This window comes from Triplophysa dalaica, chromosome 25, assembly GCF_015846415.1.
Source record: "Triplophysa dalaica isolate WHDGS20190420 chromosome 25, ASM1584641v1, whole genome shotgun sequence".
NCBI classification, from domain to species: Eukaryota; Metazoa; Chordata; class Actinopteri; order Cypriniformes; family Nemacheilidae; genus Triplophysa; species Triplophysa dalaica.
Window position 1 is genome coordinate 3,532,206 of NC_079566.1, and position 11,746 is coordinate 3,543,951.

The 11,746-nt window shown below is 38.1% G+C and overlaps 1 protein-coding gene across 1 annotated transcript; it reads left to right on the forward strand.

Annotated features, from left to right (window-relative positions):
* The first annotated feature begins 4,890 nt into the window (after positions 1-4,890).
* psmb10 (proteasome 20S subunit beta 10) lies at positions 4,891-8,576 on the forward strand. The gene is made up of 8 exons (XM_056741224.1): positions 4,891-5,101; positions 5,376-5,469; positions 6,116-6,213; positions 6,323-6,463; positions 6,724-6,839; positions 6,943-7,001; positions 8,009-8,160; positions 8,364-8,576. The coding sequence occupies exons 1-8, from the start codon at positions 5,037-5,039 to the stop codon at positions 8,473-8,475; spliced, it is 837 nt and encodes a 278-aa protein (XP_056597202.1). The 5' UTR covers positions 4,891-5,036; the 3' UTR covers positions 8,476-8,576.
* The last annotated feature ends 3,170 nt before the right edge of the window (positions 8,577-11,746 follow it).

Below are 11,746 nucleotides of genomic sequence, written 5' to 3' on the forward strand. Positions count from 1 at the left end.
CTTCTGTTGTGAGATCGTAGGGACAGAGGACCCTTCTTGATGGGCGGGACTCCTGTGCCTTATGGGCAGCACCTGTGGCATTCTATTTATGAGGCTTCTGGCGTTTGGCTAGTCCTCTCATTTTCGCTTTGTGCTTCTTGTTTGAAGAGTGGGATTTTGTGTTCCCAGTAGCTTAAGGATTGTTATTTTTTCCATTCCTTAATATTTTGACTCTAGACATTATTAGTTAACATTTAACATTAGTTTATCAAAAAACGTTTTGTGAAGTGTCGTCATTATGTTGTGACGTTGAGCTGGGTCGTAACACAGCTATATTTCTTATAAAGACTTTCAAGCAGAGATGTGTAAAGACCTGTGGTATTGCGAAGGCTTTTTACGCTTGCACCTGTGATACTATGGTGAAGGCTTTCCAACAGAGAGACATTGGAGAGCAAGATCATCTTAAAATCAGACATGTAGGAGGTTGCTTTGATTCAAATCAGTGTGTGAGAAACATTGGTTTTGCTGTTTGTCAGAATCAAAGAAATGTTATTGTTGTTGTTCTAATATGAGTTGTTTAAAGGAGTTAAGCTTTCATAAAGATTTCATGCCTCCATGAACGGCAAGTTCAAGGGCAGAGCAATGCAGGAAGGGGCGTGTTCCTTTTGCGTAGCAAAATTTCAAATAACAACAACACTTTTCAGAAATCGATGACACTGCCTTTAAGCAGGCCTCTGCCTTCTTTCTATTAGCTACACTGGACAGATAACTACTCTGAAAAAAACACTAAATACGTAGCTCCTGTAGCAGATTATTCAAATATTACCTTTTTCAGAACATTTTTGGAGCTTCATTTTGACTTGAGACAGAGATCTTGTGGCACCAGACGGATTTCACTTTTTAAAACAAGTAGGTTACTAGTCAATATGTAGTACAGCATTACTGTAATCTTTAGAAATGAATGGCTAAAAAGGTCAATATTCAATTTTGCATCATAAGAAAGGAGGAGAAGGTAGCATAAAATATAAAAGATGTATTATATATTAAATAAAGGCTGCCACATTAATATACTCACACATTTACTCTGTCAGAGATTCTTTGCCGAGCCAATTCTCTTTCCTGTGTTGTTTTTTAACATAGTCTCCATGGTAAATTGCATTTCGGTGATCCATTGAACATTTGCCAGTAGGAGGTTAATTAAACTAACTCTTATCAGGTGTTTTGGGAACTCACATGATCAGGGTGAGCAGGTTTTGGGTTAACCAACGGAGAGTTCAGGGTTTAGCTGACGGTGAGTTAACTGTGCTTTCTGCAATAAACCCCAGATGAAAGTATCTCAGGAGACCGGAAGAAAAGCAAACATTGGATTCGGACATGACTTAATGCCTCCCTGCCTCAAAATGCTGTCTCCGCAGGCATCATTTTATAGCATTTGGACGCAGCCCTCCTGTGGAAAGGAGGCCGCATTCCAAGGGTCCTTCTTACTTTTCTAAAACCAGACAGCCTTGATGGCCGTCAAAAACCGCCTCCAGATGATGCAGCCTTCGAAATGAGATGCATCTTTTGTTTGTCTTAGACGGAAAACAAATTCTGAGCAGCACATCACAGTTAAAAGTTAACCATGTTTTTTTGGTGCATTGATTACTTGGGGCAAAACCATGGTTTTATTACAGTAACCATAGTTCATTATGTTTTTTACAAATACCATGGTTTTCAAAACCATGGTTATTTTGATATAACCATTGTTTTACTACAGTAACCATTTTTAACAAAAATTTCGTAAGGGTAAAATGTTAGGAAGTACAAAAGCTTAAAAGTGAGGATGTGCAAGAAATTCAAACTTTCACAATACTGTACATTGTTTTATTTGAATTGATCAATCAGCAACACACCTTTATATTTATATGCAGTATTTTGCAAGCTCTGTGTGTTCCTGTAACTCCGTATATTGACCATTGCATTAGCAGCTGTTGTGGGTTCAGCAGGTGAGTTCTTTCAGTCGACAAAGTCATTATCCCTACATTAACTGGGCAAAAAAACTGAGTAGACTAGTACACCCACAGTCCATCTAAACACTTATATCCCAAACAATACTAACCCTGTATATTCAAGCAGTCTAAGACAGGGATTTGACAACCACATCCCCTCTTATCATGACACCATGGTCTCCATCAGCATCAAAAAATGAACATCAATGGGGACAAATTTGAGACAGTGTGCTGGACATACGTTTCAGCAACAAATGGAAACAAAACCTTTCGTTCAGACGCTTCTGAGGGTCAAACAGCATGACCATCAGCCACCACAGCAGTTTCTATACTGCTAAATCGTCCACAGCTCAGAATGAGTTTGTTCATGCTGTTTCACACAGTGAAATCTGAGAATCAAGAGAGATTTTGTTATAAATCCCTGCTGAGGCATGTAACAAAAAGCAAAAGCAAAAGGCAATGTCATTAGATCAGGGTGGTGAGACAACAAATATCCGGTCCCAAGAGATGACAAGCAGCTTCCCAGCAAACATTGGGACGTTTAATGACCGTTTAAAAGACATCAGTCCGACACATCTCATCACAGTTGAAAAATTGTTCCATAATGCATGTTGAACAGACGTTAGAAAATGTGAGCTGTAATTGATGTGAACTTATTTAGAAAAAGTAAGATTATCCTACGACTAAGTTTGAAATACATTAAAATATATTCAAGATTGTATTTTACATGTATTACACGTTATTTTACTATAGAATAATTGTCAATAAACGTTACTAATAACACTAGAATAAACTTCTTTAAGGGTAGCAAAAGGATCTGATGAGAACAGCATATCATGTGAGAATGTCCGCTGAATACAAAAATAAAATTACATAAATATATAATAGACAAGGAACAAGAGATTTGTTCAATGTTATAAGGCCAAAATTACCTTGAATTACATAGTATAGCGCTCCTTTTTAAGTTGCCCACCACCCCTCATACTGAATTTCACTAAAATGTCAAGCCAAATATATCCCTTTCAAATATATACATTTACTTCTTTGTTTGACATGCCTTTCTAAATGGTCAATGAGTTGTCAAAGGCCTGTCTTGAAAGACCAATAGTGAATTGTCATTTGGAGCCAAGGAGGGTGCAGATCAGAAAGACATTTTTAAGAGATACAGATAGTAATAACACTGTAAAATTATTATATATGTCATCCGTGCTTCCATTTCCACACTCATCAAAAGCGCACACATCCGCAGAGACAACCTCAAAAGCTAAGTAATGTTTCTCCAAAAATGAACTTGCCCTTGTACATAACCTGTTATCTTCAGAAAGTGAGTTGCTATGGTTACTTATATACCCAGAAATGTACCTCTGTTTTTGGTACCGAAGTTGAGGTTATCAGCTAACTTACCCTTTAACCCGGGTATGTCACCTAACCAGCTTTCTGGAAACAACCTGGTTTATGGTCTTGCCATGTAATCTTCTGTCCTGCACGTGACGTTTATTTGTGTCTTGTCCAGTCACCAAGTGTTGTGAGTAGTGACTTTTCCTTCCTTGTGGGTTTTTGTCTCATAGGCTTTGCTGTATTTTTCCCATTTTAGTAATGCTGTCTGTGGATCCTGACTTTACAATAGCTGGTCCAATGTAGTTATTAACAAAAATCGATAAATAAAAAATAAAATCTTCTACATGTAATCTTAATATATAATTAAAAAATATGTATTAAAAATATATCCCCTAAACGATTGAAATAAGCATTTTAGGAATATTTTTTCCATTGAAATTCGATTTCCAAATTTTGGACCAGATCATGTAAAATCATTTTTGACTCTAGTTTTCGTTGCTTCTGAAACCAGATGAAGATTTGTGCACTCATTTGAACATGGGACATAAGAGAATACAGGAGAGGGGACAGAGAACACTTTTTTGCCCCATGATGCAGGTTGGCCCTGGATCAAAATCCTGTTGGTAATCACAAAATGACTTTTAAACTTTGTTGAATTTTACTACTGTTTTTCAAAGCTGTTTAACTATTTTGAGTCCTTACCGGTAAATGTTACTTTTATTTTGCACATTTGATTTATCTACATATTTATACACTTATCATTTATTTTTGGAGGATTTTTCTCCTCGCAGTGGGACATGCCCGGAACACCTTCCCGGGAAGACATCCAGGGGGCATCCAAAAAAGATGCCCGTGCCACCTCAGCTGGTTAGGTGACATACCCGGGTTAAAGGGTAAGTTAGCTGATAACCTCAACTTCGTTACCAAAAACAGAGGTACATTTCTGGGTATATAAGTGACCATAGCAACTCATTTTCGGATCTACTCTGAGCTCCTCCCGAGTGACCGAGCTTCTCACCCTATCTCTAAGGGATCGCCCAGCCACCCTGCGGAGAAAGCTCATTTCGGCCGCCTGTATCCGGGATCTTGTCCTTTCGGTTATGACCCACAGCTCATGACCATAGGTGAGAGTAGGCACGTAGAAAAATAAAATCATTAGGAAATTAAGTACAGATCGTGTTCCATGAAGATATTTTGTAAATTTACTACCTTAATATAGAAATACTTTATTTTTGTCAGTGGATGTCCTGCTTCAGTGCCCCTAATTAACAACTTGAAAGACAATTTTCTCAATATTTGGATTGAGAACTGTTTTATCTCAGCCACATATTGTCCCATTCTAACAACTCATACATCAATAGAAATCTTTATTTATTTAGCTTTCAGATGATGTAAAAAATCTCAAATTCGATATAAATTGACCATTAAGACTGGTTTTGTTGTCCAGGGTCACGTGTGTAATATTTAAATAATTTATTTATTATAAATATAAAACCTAACGAGTACACTTTTAATGTGACACATCTAAACTGTAGTCCTGTGCAGTTCCTTCATTGGAGTGAATGAAGGTGGAAGCGATCATGTGTCATAAGTGAAAGTGAAAGAAAAAAGTTTTCGGCCATTGAAGTCGCTGACTCACCGACATTTTCTCTAACAGACGAGGAATCGCATAAATCGATAGATTATAGTGTTTTACTGGAGCCTGAAGTCACTTTAAACATCGCGTGAAAGATGATGAACACATCGAGAAAGTGGCAGAGCCCGAGTGGTGGATTTTCTTTTGAAAACACGCGCAGGTGAGACGTGTTTCTGTCATAAAACCTGATGTCATATCTACAGCGGCTGTTAACCATATTCTTACATTTTGGATTCGTTAATGTTGCGGATTTGTTTTATGAACATAACACCAACCTAATGTATAAGGGACTCTCTCCCTCTCTCTCCTCTAAACACACTCGTAATTCTGAAGGGGAAAAAAATCTGTTTTTCAAACATTATTTTGATGAGGTGTATGGGTTTAATAACTAACGTGAGTAGACAAATGTAACAAGTCAAATTTGTCTTTCATAGAAATGCTGTTCTGGAGACAAGCTTATCCGAGAAGGGTTACAGTGCACCAAAGGCCAGGAAGACCGGCACCACTATCGCTGGCATCATATATAAGGTCCGTCATGTCAAATGGCAGTTTATGTGGTTGTGTACGTTATGTAATTGTGAATGAAATAATTGAGTCAGGTCTCTAGATCAGTGGTCCTCAAACGTTTCTGTTGTAAGCCCCCCTTTGTGTAAGGTGCATCACTGCCCCCCAAATAAGACTTGTCCTCATAAAACTTGTAATTGAACCAAAAACATATTCAGTTATACAGTGCAGGAACATCAATTCTTATTTTTCTGATGTTTGATTGCATAACATTTATGATCAATTTCTATATTTCATAAAATGCCACAAAATCTGCGGCCCCCCTGGATCCACGGTCCCAAGTTTGGAAACCACTGCTCTAGATGATCGTTTAAATATAAATACTGTAAATGTGACCTATATCGTAGTGGCCAAGTGGTGTCAAGGGCTGAAATATTTGTATTAGACATCTTATTTGGCAAAATGGCAAACAACAGCGTATTAGTGAATATGTTTTTTCTGAACATACAAAAAAAATGCATAGAAATATGAAAAGCTTGCATGAAATAAAGCTAACATTGACCACAGCTTCATTTGTTAAATTTGTTAATAATTTGTCAACATGTTGTATATTTTTAAAGATTATTATTACAAGGAATGCTGAATTATATAATAAACTGAAATATTTTAGGATGGAGTGATTTTAGGAGCAGACACGAGGGCCACGGATGATATGGTCGTTGCTGATAAGAACTGCATGAAGATCCACTACATTTCCCCCAAAATCTAGTGAGTGTATCACATCATTTGGTTGCATATTGACAGACCTGAAGTCTTGACAGAAAGTTGATTGAACTGCAACTGGTGACGTGAAAGTTTTGCTGTTGTTGTTTTGTAGCTGTTGTGGTGCAGGTGTGGCAGCAGATGCTGAAGTCACAACACAGATGATGTCATCAAACGTGGAACTGCATTCGCTCAGCACCGGACGTCCTCCTCTCGTAGTCACCGTGACGCGGATGCTTAAACAGATGCTGTTTAGGTAGAAATGTGCTGCCTATTCAGTCTTATGAAGTGACAGTGTCAAAATGATTAATACTTTTAAATAGTTTAATGATTTTCAAATGCCTTTTACTGACTGGTCAGACACAACTGAGTGGTTGTGAATTGTAGTCATAGTGGTTATAGACTCACTGCGGGTCTCAGCACTCAATCAGGATTAAGTGGTGCATTAGAGATGTTTTACTAACTTTTTGTTAAACTGCTATATGAGGAACGTTAATTGCTTCTTTTTATTTTTAGGTATCAGGGGCACATTGGTTCCTCTCTTATCGTTGGAGGTGTGGATGTAAATGGTCCACAGCTCTATAGCGTCTATCCTCACGGCTCATACGATAAGCTTCCTTTCCTTACCATGGGTACGCTTTATTATATGTGTGTGTGAGTTTGTGTGTGTCAGTTCATTTATCTCAAAATATTGTTGAATCTTTACAGTTTAACAGAATGGCATTGATATTTTAGGGTCTGGAGCGGCTGCCGCTGTATCTGTATTTGAAGATCGATTTAAGCCAAACATGGAGGTGAGACACTTTTCTTTTTTACTGTTGATACTGTAGTCCCTTACACAATAGTTTCAATTTGATTTCATAAAATGTTGCTACAAAAATGAATGATCACCCAAAAATGATTATTCTGTCATTTTTCACGTTGTTTCTTTATGACTTGTTAACGGCTGTGGAACAAAGAGGAAGACAAAATCGACAAAAGCATATAAGAAAATCTGAAAACCAGGCTCTTGTTTTACCCAGTTTCACTACAATAAATCTACTGTGATAATATTTTGAATTGTCAGGTCAGATTTGGCTGGAAACTACAGGTTAATGTCACACTTCCTCAAGTCTTTATGTCTTGTATTTATCTCCATTATGTCATTTGGAGCAAAAGTGTGCTCTATAAAGCAGATATAATATTCTTCATGAAGCTGCTGAAAAGTGTCATTTATTTTACAATAACCAACACTCTTTTAAATGAATGCAGAGCCTTATGGTCTGCAGAGAACCCTTAAAACTGGAAGACCTAAAGGATGTTTAGATGTTTTAGAGCTTCAACATTATTCTAAAAAAGCGGAATAAATAGTGGTGCTCCTTAAAACGCAAACTCTGAATGCTTGTGGTTCCTGAAAACTCTTTTATTAACACATGATGTCAGTTAAAAACTTTTAGCACATGATTGATGCACGTAGACCACACTGCTGGAAATCCTCTCCTGTTTTCTGACCTTTATCTCCAGTAATATCGTAAATATTATCAAATTTATTTAATGATTTATATTCCATATTTACACAAATTTACAAAATCTTGCATATCCACTGAACCTGGAACTGCCCTTGATATCCTTTGACTTTCATTGAAGGAAGCAAGTTATATGTTTGCAGTATCGTAAGGGCCAGTTAATGATGAAAGATTTCTTGGATGAACAATTGCTTTAAGAAAGAACATTTATACCATTTTGAGAATCTCAATCAAACACTTTCTGTTGCTGTTTGTCAAACCCATATGTTCATGAACTGTCTGGAATGAACGAACAGCTGGAGGAAGGAAAGCAGCTGATGAGAGATGCCATCACTGCAGGAATCTTTTGTGATCTGGGATCTGGCAGCAATGTAGACCTGTGTGTCATCACAGAGAAAGGTGTCGATTATCTGAGGGGATACGACCAGCCCGCTCAGAAAGGACAAAAGTAAGACACACAGGAAAAGGCCTTATGCCATACAGACCTAATCATTTCTTAAAAAAAATGTATGCTTATTAAGAAAAATGTCATTAATAATTAAAAAAATGAGACTGTACAGGTTTTAACCTTCTGAATTTAAAACATTCAAATTGTTTTAATAACAGCTTATCATTTTAATGAAAATGTTCTTATCTTTTCCAATGCAACAGGGAAGGCACGTACAGATACAAGCCAGGCACTACTGCTGTTCTCACAGAGACTGTAACTCCATTAACACTGGATCTTGTGGAAGAATCAGTTCAAGTGATGGACACAAAATAAGCCAAGAGCATCTGTGCTTGAATCAGTTCCCACTTCATTTAGAACAAAATGTCCTTTTATACAGTTTGCTTGGTAACATTAAAGAGTTTGATCCTTTGCAATAGCGTCTCTTGCTCTTTATTTATAGCCACGCCATCTCTTTGCATTCAAATAATTGAAACACTTCAGTTCACACAAATTCAGCGGCCGTCATCGATTATGTGTTTTACAAAGAGTTATTATAAAAGTATTTATTGGTATACATTTTATTTTCCAGTTGTAACTCCAGCTATTTTATCAATCCTTAGAATGTTACGATGTTCCAAGCACTTTTTTCCAGGGGTTTCAGAACAGCGTAACAGATATTGAATCATCACAAGCAACTTGAAGAGGAAAACGAACCAGAAGGCTGTCAGTGTTTATTAATGCGTTGTGTTTTTCTATTTATTTATTAGATTTCAGTATATACAGTTGAAAGAAAAAGTATGTGAACCCTTTGGGCTTACTTGGATTTCTTCATAAATTGGTCATAAAATCTGTTCTGATCTTCATCTAAGTCACAACAATAGAAAAACACAGTCTGCTTAAACTTATACCGCACAAACATCATACGTTTTCATGTTTTTATTGAACACAACATGTAAACATTCATAGTGCAGGGTGGAAAAAGTATGTGAAACCCTAGACTAATGACTTCTCCAAGAGCTAAAAGGAGCCAGGAGTCAGCCAACCTGGGGTCCAATCAATGTGATGAGATTGGATGTGTTGATTAAAGCTGGCCTGTCCAATAAAAAACACACACCAGTTTTGAGTTTGCTGTTCTGAAGAAGCGTTGTCTGATGTGAACCATGCCTCGCACAAAAGAGCTCTCAGAAGACCTACGATCAAGAATTGTTGACTTACATAAAGCTGGAAAGGGCTACAAAAGTATATCTAAAAGCCTTGATGTCCATGTGTCCACGGTAAGACAGATTGTCTACAAATGGAGAAAGTTCAGCACTGTTGCTACACTCCCTAGGCGTGGTCGTCCTGTAAATATGACTGCAAGAGCACAGCGCAGAATGCTCAATGAGGTGAAGAAGAATCCTAGAGTGTCAGCTAAACACTTACAGAAATCTCTGGCACATGCTAACATTTTTGGTGACAAATCTACAATAAGGAAAACATTAAACAAGAATGGACTTCATGGGAGGACACCACGGAGGAAGCCACTGCGGTCCAAAAATAACATTGCAGCACGTTTGAAGTTTGCAAAAGAGCACCTGGATGTTCCACAGCACTACTGGCAAAACATTCTGTGGACAGATGAAACCAAAATTGAGTTGTTTGGAAAGAACACACAACGCTATGTGTGGAGAACAAAAGGCACAGCACACCAACATTAAAACCTCATCACAAATGTGAAATATGGTGGAGGGGGCATCATGGTTTGGGGCTGCTTTGCTGCCTCAGGCCCTGGACGGATTACTGTCATCGATGGAAAAATTAATTCCAAAGTTTATCAAGACATTTTGCAGGAAAACTTAAGACCATCTGTCCGCCAACTGAAGCTTAACAGAGGATGGACGATGCAACAGGACAACGACCCAAAGCATAGAAGTAAATCAACAACAGAATGGCTTCAACAGAAGAAAATACGCCTTCTGGAGTGGCCCAGTCAGAGTCCTGACCTCAACCAGATTGAGATGCTGTGGCATGACCTCAAGAGAGCGATTCACACCAGACATCCCAAGAATATTGCTGAACTGAAACACTTTTGTAAAGAGGAATGGTCCAAAATTTCTCCTGACCGTTGTGCAGGTCTGATCTGCAACTATAGGAAACGTTTGGTTGAGGTTATTGCTGCCAAAGGAGGGTCAACCAGTTATTAAACCCAAAGGTTCACATACTTTTTCCACCCTGCACTATGAATGTTTACATGTTGTGTTCAATAAAAACATAAAAACGTATAATGTTTGTGCGGTATTAGTTTAAGCAGACTGTGTTTTTCTATTGTTGTGACTTAGATGAAGATAAGAACACATTTTATGACCAATTTATGAAGAAATCCAAGTAAGCCCAAAGGGTTCACATACTTTTTCTTTCGACTGTATATATTTCTTGTTTTTGAAATGCTTTGTTTAATGAAACGAAACTGCACACGTTTCAAATAACAGTAAAGTTTGTGATTATAAATGTCAGATCAAGAGCTGTGTGAGGTGGTGTCCTGTAGGCTGCACTAGTGCTTCTCAACTCTGATCCACAACATCCTTTTTCCTGTCGACTTTAGCAGCAGCTCTGATGAAACACACCTGAACAGACTAATCGGTGTCTTTAAGAACATATGCATTCAGTTTAATGCGATGCTGTGCTAATCTGTCGGTGTTGAAGGATTTTATATATTTTATCTGTGTTCTATATGTTTTATCTAAGGGTTTATATCAATTGCATTTTCTGTGTGTTTTTTCATTATGATTATTACTTATTACGGCTTACCTGATATAACATTGCATTATTTTACTATGTTGAGTAGGGTCTCAGAGTTAAGGGACAATATTAGTGCAAAATGGTATTTTCAACAGGATGTGGGGGTTGTGTGTGTGTGTGTGCAGCATTCCAGGCAGGAAAGGAGGACAGGAGAGTATGCTACACATCAACGCACATACCCATATAGCGTGGGGTCTAAGAAACAAAGTTTATGTGGAAACTGGGTGGGGGAAGTGTGTTATCTTGCAGGTAGTAAAAGAAGAAGGGAGTAGTCTACGAAAATATCAGATGAAGCATCACTCCATTGGACACAAAGAAAGCAGCAAATGTGGAGGCGCTCAGGGGTTGGCCACGGTCCGAAGCAAGCTGGAAGATACACCTACACATACACATATAAAATGTTGTAAACCATTGAGGCGGGGCAGAATCTCTGAAAGGCATTGTGTCTGAGATTGTCCAGCGCGCTGTTTCTGATCAATAAACTTCAACATTTGTTAGAGTTATTTGAGCTGCCTTCCTCTTCAATTTTTGACCACGCAGGACAGAAAAGTCCATCAGTGTACAGTATATCATTAAAGTACAGAGAGACCCATTCAAGTGCCGTCTGCACCCATTTGATGTTTCATATTCTCCTCAGACATTTTACTGGGTGTTTGCCACGGGGAGCGTGTCCAGAGCGCGCCTCTGCGTGTTCACGTGGGAAAGTGATGTCAATGCATTCGCTCAATAGTTCCCGGAAGTTACTAGTAACACGTGGAGCTGCGGCTAAACAGACCAACTGAGGTTAACTTTTTACCCCATGAATAAAAAACAGAAAAGGAAAGAA

Bases quoted from the DNA above. Each gene is read 5' to 3' on its own strand.
- psmb10 (XM_056741224.1), top strand. From the start codon at position 5,037: ATGATGAACACATCGAGAAAGTGGCAGAGCCCGAGTGGTGGATTTTCT. The intron at 5,470-6,115 runs GTCCGTCATGTC...GAAATATTTTAG, and splicing joins TCGCTGGCATCATATATAAG to GATGGAGTGATTTTAGGAGC. The intron at 8,161-8,363 runs GTAAGACACACA...CCAATGCAACAG, and splicing joins CCCGCTCAGAAAGGACAAAA to GGAAGGCACGTACAGATACA.